The sequence below is a fragment of the Montipora foliosa genome, chromosome 2, assembly GCF_036669935.1.
Source record: "Montipora foliosa isolate CH-2021 chromosome 2, ASM3666993v2, whole genome shotgun sequence".
Taxonomy (NCBI): Eukaryota; Metazoa; Cnidaria; class Anthozoa; order Scleractinia; family Acroporidae; genus Montipora; species Montipora foliosa.
In genome coordinates this window covers 60,292,108-60,309,607 of record NC_090870.1, presented here as the reverse complement: position 1 = coordinate 60,309,607, position 17,500 = coordinate 60,292,108, and the positions used below count along the sequence as shown (strand labels likewise).

Genomic DNA, 17,500 nt, shown 5'->3' with positions numbered 1-17,500 from the left:
CCTTTGCGGCTCACCTTCTGAATCTATTTCACTAAAACAATTTACGGTCGACGAACTGAACAACATTGTGAACACATTCAATGCTAATAAAGCCTCTGGCCATGAAAATATATCCCTGAATATAATTCAACAGTCTTTTCGTAACATTGTTTATCCCACTTATAACCATAATCAACATCTCTTTGTCTACTGGTGTGTTTCCTAAATCCCTCAAAATCGCTAAAGTAAAATTCCAGTTTTTAAGGCAGATGACCCTACACTTTTAACCAACTACAGACCAATTTCAATTCTTCCAGCTTTTTCTAAACTTTTTGAAAGGGTTATGTATGATAAGTAGGGAAGGAGGTCATGATCGCAGGTTACCGCATGGTTGAATTTTTGGACCTACATAGTATCTTATATTCGAAAAAGTTTGGATTCCGAAAGAATCATTCGACGGCTTTAGCCTTGACTGGTTTAATTTGTAACATATCGTCAGCTATTGACAGTAATGAAACAACTTCAGGCGTTTTTTTAAAACCTGTCTAAGGCGTTTGATATCATTAATCATGAAATATTGTGTAAAAAAAGTGCATCGCCATGGTATTCGAGACATTGCTCTGGATTGGATTAACAGGTATCTTGAAAACCGAACTCATTTCGTCCAGTTTGGCTCCTCTAGATCCAACAACAGGAAAATCTCATATGGTGTCCCACAGGGTTCAATTCTTGGGCCTCTCCTGTTTATTGTGTATGTAAACGGTCTACCAACTGTCTCTAGCTTGACTCAATCTCTATTATTTGCCGATAATACTAGTATTTTTTGTTCTCATAAGGATCCTATATGAACTCATTTCCATCGTTAGTAACGAACTTACAAAAATATCGATTTGGCTAAAAGCAGATACGTTATCCTTGAATTTGTGAAAAAGTAATTTTATGTTTTTCCATCCAAGGCAAAAGAAAATTTATGTTAATGTCCCGCTGGTTTTGCAAAATACTGTGGTTCTGAGCAACTTGCCGAAACTAAATTCCTTGGTGTCCTCGTTGACCATCATCTTTCATGGAAACCTCACATTAGTCTTGTTTAAAAGAAGATTTCGAAGTCTATTGGAATTATTGCCAAAGATCGCTTTTATTTTTCTTCTAAAATGTGCTGTCCTTGTATTATTCCCTCGTTTATTCTTATTTATTTTATTGCAATGTGGCCTGTGGCCTCCACCTACGGCTCTAACCTACATTGAATTTACCTTTTGCAGAAGTGCATAGTGCGGCTGATAGCAAAAGCTGACTATCTTGCAAATATATACCGCTCCTTTATTTTGTCAACTTAGGCTCCTTGATATCTTCAGTATTAATTCCCTTTTCCATCGCCCTTTTCATGTATTCGTATCAGCACAATCTTTTGCCAGCTACTTTTCAATGTTCTTTCACGACTTGTGGTCAATTTCATCAATACAATACTCGAACTAATATCAATACTGTAACAATACTCGAACTAATATTAAAAAAATTTAGTATCCTTTATTAGGGACCTAAAGTCGGAAATTCTCTACCAGTCACAATAGTTAGATCACCCTCTATGTCTATTTTATTTAAATCCTGAAAAACTATCTCATTGAAAGACAATTTCCTTCTCAAATTTTAGAACGCACAACGCCTGCTCGTCCTGTATTTAAAGTCATGCACTGTGTCATTAAATCTTAGCACAAGGGAAGGCTACTCGCATACGCTTCCAGCTTCTTTGGGCTTCCTTGTCACTGCTTCAATATCTGTAACTATAATTATTTACATTGTACATGTATGGGTGAGTAAAATAAATAAATAAATAAATAAATAAATAATAATAATAATAAATAAAGATTGATGTTGAGGTTGAAAAGAAGAGAACGAGGACACTGCGATGCTTATTGAAATCGGCGCGCATCTACTTACTTGCATTTCTGGACATATTAGAGAGTCTCAGGGTGCATTCTTGTATCTTGGCTATTTAACAATTAGACCCGTTGCCCTTGCGGGCTACGGGTCAAATGGAATGGGCTATTGCCCCGTGGCCCTTGAGGGCGAAGGGTCTGATTGTTTTAGTATCACCCAACTAGTCGGACAGAAAAGGCAATAATAAAGTTAGCAAATGCAAGTTAAAGAAAGATTTATTTGGGAATAGAACGAAAGAAAGCGTCACGCTTTTCGCTACTCGAGGACTATTACTACTAGTATTCTTGTAGCGTAGCCAATCAAAATGCAGGATTTGCAATAGTCCACTAGTTGGGTGATACTAATACATAATACATGGTGTATCAATTCGCAAAAGAACGCATATTCTGAAAACTGAATACTATAAGCGAAGGTGAGCTGGGCACAATTTTATCCGCATATGTGCCAGTTGAGTTGGTAAAAGGTTTCTTTAAAAGTTTGGAACACGAAATGTTGAAATATGGCCAAAGTACCAGTTTTTTTTAGCGGTTTCCTCGATTTTGTGGTTTGCTTCATTTGCAAAAACCTTAAGGGCGAAGATGACGAAGAATTTTTTGTACTTGTGAGTGCTTTGCGTAGTGCAGGACAGCGGCGTAAACATGCTCGGATACAATGGTTTGTCGAGGAAACCAATGTATGCCAACGTCATTTCTTTGGACCGTGCAAGGCTACTTTTTTTCAATAACACAAACTGACGGCTCTTCTTATTCTACCACCGGTAAAGAAACAGAACAAAGGTCACGCACACTCGCATCTACGATAGACATTTTGGATCGCTATTCTATCCAAATTTTTACAATTTTGAAGCCGCCGGCGGACGACCGGCCGGCCCCGTATCATTTTCCGCCAAAGCTTTCCCAAAAGAACGCATGTTCTGCCTACTCCGAGTGAACCGTATTGTGGCCATTCCGTTAATTCTGCTGCCAGGAGCAGAATCAATGGAATAGTCTTCCGTTCATTCCGAAAACGAAATAGGTCCCAAAAGAACACGAATCATGACCGTCTATTCCATATTTTTCTATTCCGGAATAGTACCAAAAGAACGTGCCCTTAGTTTGAGCCAATAAGTTCCTTTAATGCAAACCTGATCAATGTCTCGAGGCATTCTCTTGGACTCCCTCCTATTCCTTGAGCGTCAAAGTGAAAGTCCTGGATTTTTCGAGGATCTTCATTGAAGAGTCGAAGGTACTGCCAGACTCTCTGTACTGCCTCGCTCTCAAATTCTTCTTCGTCAAACAAAGGTTGGCTCTCCTTTTGGGCTTAAATGTTTACGTAATAAATTAATTATCGATTTAAGGTCGATTATGAAAAGGATACCAAAATATGTTCACCGCAAAGGGCCTTTTTTGAAATGATGCCCTCGAAGTTTTAACAACTTACAATCCGTAAAAAAGGTTGCTGTTATTCATCGTGGTGAAGTTCCATAATAATAGAGTATTATCGTTTGTGTGCACTTGTGAAGTAGATCGCGACATCAGGCGATGCCGGAGGTCGACTGGTTACGCGTCACATTTTAAGCAGTATACAAAAATTTGGTTTTATCAACGGAGTTGATAATGTAAATTGGCCACCGTGCAGAGATTCTAAAAGCTGACGTTTCGAGCGTTAGCCCTTCGTCAGAGCGAATCGAGGGATTATGGGTTACGTGTAGTATTTATAGTAGAGTAGGAGCTACGCTATTGGTGGTAACATGGCAACGTGAAAAATAGGAATATATTAGTTAAATGAAAAGCGTTCGTTAATACCGTGAGGATTAAGGGTGCCGATTTGAAAGATGAATTTTTGTTCCAGATTCTTGCGGCTTTCCGTCGTACCTAGATGTAGGGAAAGGCCGCAGATAGCCATGTGTTTTTTGGAGTGGTTAGGCAGATTAAAATGGCGAGCGACTGGCTTGGATGCATCCTTGTCATTCTTCTCAACATCGCGAAGGTGTTCGCGAAATCGGTCACCTAGTCGTCTACCTGTCTCACCAATGTATAATTTATTGCATAACGTGCAGGTTATGCAATAAATGACATTTGCGGAGGTACATGTGAAACGATCGGTGATCTTAACAGATCGCTTAGGTCCCGATATCTTGCTAGTGTTAACAATGAAAAGACAAGTTTTGCATCGTGAGCGCGCGCATTTGAAAGTGCCGGGTTGCTCGTTAGTTTTGAGCGCGCTTCTAACTAAAAAGTTGCCTATGTTTTTGTCGCGTTTGAATGAAATAAGTGGAGGTTGCGAAAAGATTCTACCAGTCTCGGGATCATTTTGGAGTAATTTAAAATTACTAAGAATGATGCTTTTGACTGCGTGATTATGAGGATGGAAAGTGAGGGTGAATGGAATTCTGTCATTCTTATCTTTTTGCGACGTTTGTAGTGATGACTGTCGATCAAATTGTTGGGCGCGATGATGGCCCGCTTTGACCACAGAGGCAGGATAGCCACGTTTTTCGAAGAACTGGCACATCTCCTCTGATTTGCTGGAAAAATCGGAGTCATCACTACATAGACGTCGAAGTCTAAGAAATTGAGAATAAGGGATGGAGTTCTTGACATGTGATGGATGTGACGATGAATACAACAAATAACTGTGTGAACTTGTCTTTTCATTGTTTACACTAGCAAGATATCGGGACCTAAGCGATCTGTTAAGATCACCGATCGTTTCACATGTACCCCCGCAAATGTCATTTATTGCATAACCTGCACGTTATGCAATAAATTATACATTGGTGAGACAGGTAGACGACTAGGTGACCGATTTCGCGAACACCTTTGCGATGTTGAGAAGAATGACAAGGATGCATCCAAGCCAGTCGCTCGCCATTTTAATCTGCCTAACCACTCCAAAAAACACATGGCTATCTGCGGCCTTTCCCTACATCTAGGTACGACGGAAAGCCGCAAGAATCTGGAACTAAAATTCATCTTTCAAATCGGCACCCTTAATCCTCACGGTATTAACGAACGCTTTTCATTTAACTAATATATTCCTATTTTTCACGTTGCCATGTTACCACCAATAGCGTAGCTCCTACTCTACTATAAATACTACACGTAACCCATAATCCCTCGATTCGCTCTGACGAAGGGCTAACGCTCGAAACGTCAGCTTTTAGAATCTCTGTACGGTGGCCAATTTACATTATCAACTCCGTTGATAAAACCAAATTTTTGTATACTACTTCCCCACCGACGCAGCACCACATTTTAAGCAGGATGCTCTGCTGCGATTGGTTGGTTTTCAGCAGCTGTGATTGGTGCATTTCGATCCTCGCTGTTTAGGTTTTTTTTTTTCCTTCGGCGGTCCGCTGTCATACGGTTCTCCTGTTGTTGTGTTTCTTGATCGTGGGCATCAATGCTTCCGGAATTTCTATTCCACTATCCCTGTTGATATTGTTAGGGTGTTGTTAAGTCTTGTGTGGATCGCCTCTTTGACCCTGCGTGTGTTCCAATGAGGATCACGATCAATAAACTTTACTTCATTCCAAAGCGGGTTGTGTCTGGTGTTGTTAGTGTGTTCTGAAACGGCTGAGGTCTGGGTACGGGCGAGTCTTGCATAGCTGTAGGCAGCGGCGAAGTTGTACGTATTGTGCGTATTGAGCTCCACATACTTCCAGTATAACGGATCAATTTACGAACAATTAGAAGGAGCAGCCATGGGAAGCCCGGTCTCCGCTGTTATTGCTAACCTATACATGGGGAGTTTCGAACAACAGGCAATAAATACTTCAGCCTACAAACCTAGGATCTGGAAACGCTACTTTGACGACACTTTCACCATCCTGGATCGCGGAAACGTCGATACCTTCTTACAGCATCTGAACAACCAGCAGCCTTCCATTCGCTTCACCATGGAGACAGAGAACGACTATAATTCATCTTGAAATTCTCTCTTTTCTTTATCAGTGGTACCATAAACTAAGCCCCTCTAGTAATCACGGATTGATAATCTGTTTCTTACATCTGTTCATACCACTCAATGCAATACCGCATTCGTTCTCTCAGTTACACTGGTCCAAAACGTTTGAATTCTTTATCTATTGATGTTAAGAAAGTCTAGCCGTTTTCCAGTTTTCGTTAATATATCAAAACTTCTGTGATTGATGGTTATAATACTATTATTGATTCCTAATGTTTTACGATTATGTAATCTTTAACTGTTACTTAAATTAACTAGACCCTCCGTGAGGATACACTGGGTTGCCTGTGGTACGTGCACCGTTCCAGACAATTTTTTTCAAGTTGGGGGGTCATTAAGAAGTCATACCAGACGAGGCCCTTTGGCTCACAGGTCCTCACACGTTCGTACGACGAAACAGATCTGTCCTTGCGTAATATGTAGCTCTAACAGTGCACGATATTGTTTTGGTATTGTCTATCATTGTAGTGCCATGGTAGAAGTCTTGGGTAAATAGTCTGAGAAGACATGTGGTTACTAGCAAAGTACTGAACCCAGAAAGATTGAAGAAAATAAATGGGAAGTGAGAAACATTGGCTTCTGGGCTGACATGTTGATAAACTTCTTTTCACCACAAGTTTAAGCGTGCCCTCTGAGCATCTGACAGCTTTGTAATACCGAAATTCACTGAAGTTAAACTCTGTTCGGCGGGGTTAGTGTTTGGATGGGAGACCAAAATAATATACCCCTCATAAAACAGAAGCACCGGACCGAAAATACTATTAACGCTGACAAATGCGAACTCAGCAAGGTACAGATTTTGTTAGCTTGCTTTATGCAAAAACAAATATTGATGCAAAAGTAAATAAATATTGATACACAGTTTTTAGAAAGAGCAGAAGGAAGTTTCCAGGACGATCGCCCGAGAAAAACATATTTACGACATGAAAACAACATTTATTTTGAACCGTGAATATAGAATATAAAAAGTTACGATCAGCGACAAACATTTTGGGGGATTTTTGCAACGTTCAATTTTGTTATTGTAAGTTTTGGCTGCACAAATAAATCGCAAAATCGAAAGTGACATCCCCGGAATTCAGCGGGCGCCGTGATGAAGTTACCGCGGCATGTTTACTCGCCAAACAGTGAAGTATCTGTGTCAAATGATGGCAAGATACCGGGTTTTTGTAAGTTTCTTTTTCTTTCAAGTGTTATAAAGTTTGACAATGAAATGAGCGAAGTCAAAACAAAGATCACACTCGCTCAAGTCTTGTTTATGCAAAGTCAAAATTTACTCTCCAAGACGCGTACGACGTTATTTATTCTAACCAGGTAATTCCATCATTTTGGAAATAGCAGCTACTTTATTATTCAACTGCGTCACAATTCTTCACTGATTTTGGGGCTCATTTTGTTGAAACTCAAGCACGCTTCCAACAGGCCTGTGAACCCTTCCTGCTTACAGAGCAATACTAAAAAACTTTTCCCATATCACATTTCAACCTTAAGCTCGAAAATTCAATACACAACATGATATTATAATTCACAAAGGCAGAAAATACCACAGAATCCTTTTCCAGCGAAAAATTTATTGAAACAAACAACATATTTGCTCTTAGAGGCGAAAACCTCTTCCTATTTCATTGCGTGCGTGAAGACAAGAAACTCGATCGTGTTAAATTACCATGTACTTCAGGTAAATACAGCTCACTTTGATTTAGGCTCGACGGGCGATAGATTGTTGTCGAAGTCCATTACTCGTCGCTTTTAAGATTCCACCGCCTGTATATCCAATTGACTTGCCATTATTGAGCTTCATAAGGGTATATTTTGTTCAAAGATCCACTAAAACGCCATTCGCGTTACATGACTTTCGACGCCATTGTCGGTCAAGTTAATCGTTCTACTGTGTCCACCAGAGAAATCTACGCATTTCCCACTACCCTCTCGATCCTAAGAAAATACGCACAGAAGACTCTATGCACAAAGCCACCACTTCATCATTTATTTGCCTTTATGTGTATAACAGATTTTAAAAAAGCATGCAGCAGGTTGTTAGGCGAGGAGACCTCAGGAAACCACCAGGCTTAGCAGGGGAGTGACAGGCAAGACTTTTCCCGACATGGAAAATGAAAAACCGACGAAATGAAACCGAGATTCCGACTGGGTTTAGCAACCCAGTAATGAAGTAATATTTTTAGGTAAAACAATTATTTTGCATCCCTAGTCCTTCGACTCATTTATTTCTTGCTTTGGGTCCCCTACTCGGTTAGTTCCATGAACTATTTTGGCGTCTCAAACTCTGAACAATGAACCTACGATTGTAAAATTTCTTTTTCTTCGCAATTGTTATTTCTGTGCGAGTAAAAATAAAAATTGACTTGAATTGAAAATTGACTTCCTTGAAACCGCACTTTAAGAGACCACCACCAGCGTGTACAGGAAGCCTACGCACACTGATCAGTACTTAGCGTATGATTCCCACCACCCGTATTCAGTAAAACGCGTATTGTGTAAGTGCCTCTACGAGCGCGCCAAACGTCTTGTAACAAAACCCTCTGTTATCTCCAAGGAGAAGAAGCACCTCTCTTCTGTTCATGTCTCTAATGGTTACCCTCTTTCTTTCGTGCAGAAAATCACCAAGACCAGGAAACCAAGTAGCAGTGCTGAGCCCACGATCGACTACAAGTCTATTGCGGTTTTACCCTTTGTCAAAGGCCTATCCGAACAAATTCGCCGCTGTGTACAGCAGCAACGCATACGCGCTGATTTCAAGTCGGAGACTACATTAAGAACACATCTAGTGCGACCGAAAAACGCTGTCGAGCCGACTAAACAAGATAACACGGTTTACAGGATTCCATGTCTACATCAGCGAGACTGGAAGACCTATGCAAGATAGAATCAAAGAACATGAGAGAGACATCCGATTTGCCCATACCCAGACCTCCCCCGTTTCAGAACAAGCCAACAACATCGGACACAACTCGCTTTGGAACGAAGTAAAGTTTGTTGATCGTGATCGTCATTGGTACACACGCAGGGTCAAAGAGGCGATTCACATAAGACTTCACCCTAACAATATCAACAGGGATAGTGGAATAGAAATTCCGGAAGCATGGATGCCCACGATCAATAAAACACAACAACAGGAGAACCGTACGACAGCGGACCGCCGAAGGAGCAACACACCGAAACAGCGAGGATCGAAATGCACCAGTCACAGCTGCTGAAAACCAACTAATCACAGCGGGGCATCCTGTTTAAAAGGTGACACGTAACCAGTTGACCTCATCGCCTGATGAAGACTAGCAGTATGCAGTCGAAACGTCGCGATCTACACCACAAGTGACCACATCGTGAGACAAACGAGAATACTTTATCAACAAATTTGTTCTTTGATAAACATTTTAACAAAGATGAAATAAGAAATAGCACATTTGTTCAAAGTATCATGAAGAAAGTGGAATTGCTTGCATTAAATGCTTTGTGTTAACTTTACCTTTCCTTTTCATTTGAACAAGAGTTTCGTTAGGAGAAAGACAAGTAAGTGAAGGAAGAAGCTTCAAAAATCTGAAACCGTGGTCCTGTGAAAAAAGAATGACGTTGTTAACAGATTCAGTGTAAAAAAACGAATAATGAAATTCAATGCTTGAAATTTCTTATAGCCCTGCAGGGATGACGCAGTGGTGAGAGCACTTGCCTCCCACCCATATGGCCCGGGTTCGATTCCAGACTCGGCGTCATATGTGGGTTGAGTTTTTTGGTTCTCTTCTTCAGGCACCGAAAGGTTTTACTCAGGGTACTCCGGTTTCCCACCTTCTGAAAAACCAACATTTGACTTGATTTACGTTGATTGCTAGTTCAGTTTACAATGTCTCCAATTAGTGCTCCAGCGCAAGAACGACTAGACACTTATAAAAAGTTCCTTTCCTTTCCATTGTACTTTTCGTTTCGCAATGCTTGGAGGGCTAATTGACGACAGCGATGTAACAAGAAAACAGTGAAAGTTAAAACTAATCACTTACCTTAAAAGTCTCACTAATTTCGAGAACGTAAAGATCATGTGGCTTTTTTCTCCAAATGCGCCCGCGATCATCTGCCAGTTCACCCAGGATGAACAGATTAAACAGTAAAGTTTCAAGATCTTTTGTTACCTGGTGGTTCAAACATAGCTAGTTTAATTAAAAGCTAAGCTGACTTTAAAAGGAAATAGTGTCTCTGTCCTTCTGCCCGTATTTATTTGTCGCTGGATGACGGTTACACTGAATCAGTACTGCATTTATTTAAAAAAGAGACGGCAAATCAGGCATATTAAAACGTGACTAAATCCGATGGAAATTTATATACTCAAGATGTCACAGTAGAGAGTTTTATACTTACACTATGAACTGCCCGCAGTTGGTCTATTACCTTCACTGGCAAAATTTTCACTGATTCTGAGAATTTGCCTAATTGTTCAGTTTACAATACATGAAAGACCATCGCAGTTCAGTAGCAAATTAAGCAGTTGCGAAAAAAGCCTGAAAAACATGCAGGATTCTCGCGGGCTCGAATCCGTGACCATGCAATCGCGCTGCACTGCTCTTTGGCCACCAACTGAACCAACTGGAACCTGGTTAATGTGAGTTCGATTTATATCCCGTAAGAGTTGAACGATGAATAATATGACTTATTTTATATAGTCTATCTTTCATATGCCCAGGTTGCGTAAATATAAATACCTATAATGACCTACTTGCTATTGTAAAACTACACGTGATAGCTGGCGGAATTAACCCACCAGTACATACCGTGCAGGAACAGTCAAGATGGAAGACCCTGGAGAAAGGAAGATCTGGTGGAAGAGTATGTGGAAGAAAGAAACCGACAGCATCGAATACACTTCCTTTTTTGTCATTAAAGGGGATCGTGGCACAAAGAGGTGGTGGCTCGCAGTTTTGGTCCTTCAATCTCTCTGCCATGATTACGTTGTTTGGAAGATCTTCCACTTGCTTTGCCAACCTCTGGACAAATAAAGTCTTGCCTACTCCAGGATCAGCGGAGGATACAACGCAAACGTTCAAGCTACAAATAAATATGAAGTTCCTTAAGTAATGTTTAAAAGGCGTGGAGCAGGTTTTTATCGGGTGTTATTTTGCTATGACAAAATTCTGCATGTTGATTGCCGTGACCTTTATATAAAGGTCTCCTGTAAGGGATCATTATATACAGACAACTGGTGGCTTTTAGAAATAATTCCGTTAACAGAGCAAAATCCTGTCCGGGATTTTCAGGATGATCATTCTATTCCGGTTATAACAATACATGCACGTGACTGATTTCAGTCACCAGATATAATAGTCTTTATGAATTCCGGATTGCAAAATAAGTGTGAATTCAACAAATCTTGTATAGCATAATTAGCCGTTTATTCTTGTTTGTTTTGTCGAATAATTAAGGAGGCTCGAAAGGGTTTCAACACTTAGAAGACCCTCTGTTTAGATCTAATAACACTACAACACTGTATCACGTAACAGCAATGTTATGGTACTATATGAAACACCAATTATTTCCAAACAAGATGTTATCATTATTGTGATGTAATAAGTCACCTTGGCAACGGGAAAGCCCTGCAAAAACACCCTATATTTTGGATTTAGTTGCTCATATCTCAAAAACGAACTCGATGACCCCCCTGTCCAGAGGAATCAGAGCTACCTTAAAAAAATCACAAAATTAAGGTGGCTCTGAAGCCACTAGACAGAATTTCTTAAAACTTTGCAGAAAGTTTCATCTTGCCCTTCTGAATACTTTTCATAAATAAAAAAATGGGGGTCACCAAGTTTGTTTTTGAGATATAAGCAACTAAAGACAAAATAAAGGGGATTTTTTACAGCGCTTGCCCGTTGTCACGGTAACATATTACGTCCCAATAATGACTGTATCTTGTTCAGCAATAATTCGTGTTTCATTTGGTACCACAATATTGCCGATTGTGGTGCCGATTCTTCTAATAAGAGCGGCACTTGGAAGCGTTGAAACTGGTTCAAGCCGCCTTGAGGGCTGATCCTTCGTAAAGACAATCAAATTAAAGGCACTTTCAAAAAGCCTTGCTGTGATAGGCGAAAGCCGGAATAATCAGCTTGCATTTGTTTTCTCGCTACTTAATTGGATATACTTTGAAACCTCTGCAATCAGGGATCAACTGTCGTTGCAGCTTTTTAGCGAAACACATAGTTGATCTCAAAATGTTTCTGCCTTGCTCGCTTGGAATAGGACACAGTAATTTGGGAACCAGATCCATCTTTAAAACATGACAAGATGAACTATAGCAACGCCATCGGTCATCTTGGAAGACTATTAAAGAGCGCATAACGGTCTTGCGAACCAATCTGTTAAACCTACTTGTTTGCTCTTTCAACTTCTGCAGCTGCTTTCCAAATGACAGGTTTGTTACGATAAAGTCCTTCTTTTTCTTGTGGTGCGTTAAATTGGGTTTTTAGGTAGCGCCTGAGTTCTTCTGACTGAGGAATTCTCGGTATTCCATCCACTTTGTATTCTTCCAAAGATGCCACTATATGAGCATATTCCTCATTTTCTCCGTTACACAAGATCACGAGGCCAAGGCCTTTATAAAAGAAGATAACATTAATCCAGTGTTACTTGTTTGAAAGACAAATAGTCCAGGCCTCTTTATACAATATATCCAGCGGAAGCGAGCAGACCTTTTCTGGTCTGTTGCTTTGTTTTCCAATTCCAGGCCCCTTGATCGCACGATAATGACACGTTTCTGGCAAAAGTGTGCACGCTGGCAAAGAGCTCCACAGTCAAACAAATCCCCTAAAACTATGTCATAATCTAAAAAGGGCAGTTAGCATTCGAAGGTTCAATTTATACATACAGTTTACTCTTTGCTTAATCGAACCTCCGTTTTAAGGAATTCGAGTTAATGTAAGGTAGAAATCACAATGAAAATTACGAAAAGGAAAAAAATCCTCGAGCTCTGATTGAGTAAGCAAGAATTCGAGTTCCTGGGAAGTACTTGAAAAATGGAAATTCTTACTTTCATTCAAGGGATAATCTTTCATGAGCGTATGTAAGCTGTCAACCACCTTTTGACTGACGTCATATTTTAATAGATCTCCAAGAACAAGGCAATAGATTTTCTCCCCTGTCTCTGCAAGGGCTCGCCGCCATAACAACGAAACCTATAGAGAAAAATGTCAGGAGAATCACATTCTTATGAAACTTTTAAAGACTTAACTTAGACCTCAATAGACCTCTTTCACGATGGCGACCAGATAAAAATATTCTTATCTTTTAACGCTAATAAGCCTTTCTAGCCCCACTACGACGAGCACATTTCAAAAGAATATTTGTTTCAAAATGAGGGCAGTAGGTCTAATTAACTGATAAGCATACAAAGGAATGTAAAGGAGGTCACCATTTATAAAAGTGGCTTGTGATAACTCAGTGACCGCTGATTGTGACCTAAAATTGCAAGAATGCTACATTTCGACAATTTTCAGTCAGACTTCAAAAGAGTCTCTTGACTCAGTCAAACTTCAAAAGAGTCTCTTGAATCTCCTCCTTCTCAGTGGTAGAACATCCGAACAAACAAACGAAAGGTAAGAAGAAACGGTGACTGTTCGGTGAATTAATTCCGGTCAGGAAAAATAACCTCTTCAAAAAACTGTTTAAGGGAGCGATTTGAATTGTTCTTTAGCACAACAGGCAACAGTCTCGTAGTTTTGCAGTTTATCGAAGTATAACTAACCGAGAGAGAGCAGAAGAGATTCTCTGTAACCAAAATCTCGTTAACATATTTCAAAAGTGGCTGATAAAAAAAGGCGGTAATATGTATACCTCTTCTGATGTTGTTTCAGAGGTGCAAACAAGGACCTCGTCGCTATTTGGTAGACTTTGAGTGCCATCTCCCATATACAGTGCAAGTACAGCAGGAAAAACATGTTCTGTATTTTAAAAGAATAATTTTAAAATAAAACAGCCTTCCCAAGTAAATTGCGTTAAGGACATAAAGGAGAAGTCCCCAACATAAGACTAGTTGGAACTATGATAGGTCAAACGGAGTGGACAATTTTTTTCGTGGTTTATGGTTTAGGATAAATTACAAAGTCCCGTGGCGGTTTATAATTCTCTCTCGGGAGTGAGAAAGGACGTCAGCTTGTAAAGGCGTCTCTGGCAGCCCCTATCAGTCCATATTTCATCTCAACCACCCACCCAATCAAACCTACGCATTTATGATGCTGTGTGAAAGGAAGACAGACCACAACACCCCAGGGGTGTTGATTAACAATAAAGGTTGTGAGACGGGGCCTACGGTTTATAGTCCTTACCCGAGAAAATTTGAACCCCTACCCATTTGCTGGTGTAATTACATTTGCTGGTATATGCTTCCGGTCCGCTGGGGGTAAATTGATCATTGTAAAGCGCCTTTGAGACGAAAGGGCGCTATATAAATGCACCATGTTTTTTACTTTTTTACAAGACTCTGAGTGTTAGTTCGGTCGGAGTCGAACTAACGACCTCCAGCATGGCAGCCCGGTGCTCAACCAACTGAGCCACAGGTTACGTTTGCGCCACTTTAATCATTAAATTAATCTTCATTTGTTTACTGAAGAACCTCATCAAGAGAGTAACAGCTTTGAAATACCCCACCTTTGCGTGCCAGAATTAGATTGGGTATCCCTCTTTTCAAGTAACTTGGAAATTCTCTCCTCGTCTGCCTTCCCTCTGTTAATAAACAATACTAGATATGAGTTCTTTCCTTGAGTAAAGTGTGTGTAGTGGAGTGGCGTGCTTATTGCCGTGAAAAGTTCTCTCAAATTCCCGTGACCTACTTCCGTCTGTCGACCTTGTGCCTCAGTTGGTAAAGATACGATATCGTGGGTTCAATTCCTACCCTAGTCCGCCGAGTTTTTCTCTGTCCTTGCGTGTGCACGTTTTTTTGACTGGGCTGATGGATTTAATGGGAATATGTTGCACTTCAAATTACACCCTGGCCGCTCATTCTGTTGAAATGTAAGTGTTCGTGCGACATTCTGTTGAAAAGCGTCAAGTGCTATTCGTGCAACTTGAAAATCTCCAAAGATGTTGACCCACTTTTTCAGTTTTCGTTTTCAAAGGCCTGCTAGGTATTTTCTGCAGACAAAGTCTACCCCATAATTAGAATTTAAATTTTCAGATTTCAAATGCTTGTGAAAAGCACAATGTATCTCGTTCCTTCATATTATAGTAAAATTTGTATAACATGAAGATAGGGTACGTACCATCGCCATACCGGGCCAAATGTGATAGAAATACGCCCATCTCTTTCAAGCTTAAGTAAGTTCCCGCTCCGGTTTCATCCAATGTGTTTTCCTCTGATGCATGATCACCCAACTCTTCCACCTCTAGGTCTTTTGTCAAACTAACAAAAACAGCATGGAATTGAATGAAGCGGGATGCACGATTTTCAATAATTCAGTCGTTTTTCAGTGGAGAAATCTACCAATGGCGCGTGGATTAACTGACCTTTTTGTCAACAACCGGGTTTTCGTATTTCAAGCGAAAACGTAACGACATGCACTTAGTTAACCGTCATAATTTTTCATTACCTTTCGTTATCATCGCTGGATGCTGAATCTTGTGAGGAGAGCGATAATTCTTCGTCGACTATGTCTTTAAATCTTAAGCTTTTCTTTGCTTCGTCGAACAGTTCATCGATCAATTTCTCGTTGTTTTTGTTTTGAACACACCACACCACAAGCTCTGCGACAGAGCCCTCAGGATCGGAGACAAGAGCCGCTGTAACGAGACGTTCAGTATCTGGGTACCCCAACTTCTCAACATGGCTCAGGAGGTCCTCGTATTTTTCTTCAATGTTATCTTGTTTGTCAACATCGGCACGATCATCTTCTTGGACACCAGGGGGCGTTTGTGATTGGTCAGAATCAACACTGTCGATATCATCAAAAAAGTCGGCGATATCTGACAAGATCCCAGCTTCAATGAGCACTTCTCGCAGGCTTAATGGATGAATTTTTGGGTGCACTTTTTCGAGGAGGCTGTAAACTTGCATGTTCATAGAATTTATGGTACCCGTTTGCCTTAAAGTAGCGAGTTCCTTGCGCAAGAAGAGTAGCTGTTGAGTCGTAAAATAATTCAGTTCTGGATGCTCCATTCTCTGTGAGTTTATGCTCTCCTTGATTACTTCACACCTTCTCTCGAATTCTTTGCTTTGGGAATCAATCTCTTTGATGATATCTGTTCCCATCAAGGTGCTTTTGCACTTATATTCCTTGTTCCAGTCGACGATAGTCACGTCCCCAACTTCACAAAGGTTTACGTAACACTGGCCAAGTTGAATCACTCCTTGTAGAATCTGTCAGCGAAATGAAAAACCGTGACCACATACAAAGAATTTGTGGATATTAGAAACGCAACGAAAAAACGTTATCTATCCGGATTATAATTGCATGTTTTGGTTCGCTTAGATTAACCAATTCAGTGTCAAATATAAAGAGTGGCCGATGCAATGGATCCCTCGTATAAGATTGGAACGTATCCTAGAAAAAAATTCTTAGCGGTGAGTATAGGAAATCGTGCGAACGTGAGTTTATTTCGCTATTTATGGGCACAAGTGATGTTTTGAAAGTTCTCAAAATTTGAGAATTTCGAAACGTCACGAGTGACCATAAATCACGAAATGCATAAGAAATTTCATACGATTTTTATTTGTATACTCAACTAAATTACACAATTGCTGTGTTTTCATAGCAACTTCTGTATTGCACTCTAAAACCTCTTTTGCACTCTGCACTTATAACCTATTTATGCATTAATCATTAACCAATCAGAAACGCGATATTCTTTTGAGTATATAATAAATAGGGTAATGAAGGTAAACAAGGTCCACTCCGAGTTACTCCGACCATTCCCCTAAGGATTCTGGTTCCAGGTGAGAGTCTGTGCACGGCCTCACTACGTTATATCTCGATCCTCCCATAGTTTTGCTTAGAAGAAAGATTCCAATATAACTCACTTTTCCGGCCTATGATTAGATGAAAATTTGAAGTTGGCATCGCGTTATTGAAATGAATTGCTCACGTAAGCTCTTCAGCAATTCAGTTGTCCCAACTGGCCGCCAATGTAATACGGTATTGGCGCCTAAAAATAATAGCAATTAGTTCATGTTACCTGGCCAAATTTGTCCACATCGTCTTGTCCCGATGACCGTTTCCCAGAAATAAGAGCTAATTTACTTTGGAGCTCTTTAAGTTTTTCCAAAGTGTACTCCTTGAAAGCTGGTTTTCCATTGCTTGTGGAGGGTAGAAGTAAATTTACTACGGAATCAACAGTTGTCTTGTCATAAGGTTGTCTGCTCGTAAGGTCGTCCGGCCTTCCAATGAAATAAATACCATTTTCATTTATAGCTTGCACCAATGTTAAAGATGAAATCGCATGGTCATCTTTGACTCCTTTTAACCAATCGATGTGATCCGAAATGTCCTCCTGCATAAAACAAGAAACAAATTAAACACTAGTGTTGTTCCACATGTGAATTGTGTTCGGACTCGATCCGAGTTTATATGTGACAAACTGTAAACCAGTTAAGAAATCTCATCACTCCGTTAACATTTAATTTTTATATACTAGTATACCCTAAAGAAAT

At 40.2% G+C, this 17,500-nt stretch overlaps 1 protein-coding gene across 1 annotated transcript in view; it reads right to left on the bottom strand.

Annotated features, from left to right (window-relative positions):
* Positions 1-17,500, bottom strand: part of LOC137993755 (E3 ubiquitin-protein ligase RNF213-like) — a 118,023-nt gene that overhangs the window by 64,959 nt on the left and 35,564 nt on the right. The window contains exons 19-29 of the mRNA XM_068839763.1: positions 17,026-17,340; positions 15,444-16,210; positions 15,117-15,256; positions 14,506-14,580; positions 13,693-13,799; positions 12,890-13,034; positions 12,232-12,454; positions 10,638-10,911; positions 9,873-10,001; positions 9,347-9,431; positions 3,038-3,212 (exon numbers count right to left, since the gene is read on the bottom strand). Coding sequence (XP_068695864.1) covers positions 3,038-3,212; positions 9,347-9,431; positions 9,873-10,001; positions 10,638-10,911; positions 12,232-12,454; positions 12,890-13,034; positions 13,693-13,799; positions 14,506-14,580; positions 15,117-15,256; positions 15,444-16,210; positions 17,026-17,340 — 2,435 coding nt within the window. The remainder of the gene's footprint in view (positions 1-3,037; positions 3,213-9,346; positions 9,432-9,872; positions 10,002-10,637; positions 10,912-12,231; positions 12,455-12,889; positions 13,035-13,692; positions 13,800-14,505; positions 14,581-15,116; positions 15,257-15,443; positions 16,211-17,025; positions 17,341-17,500) is intronic.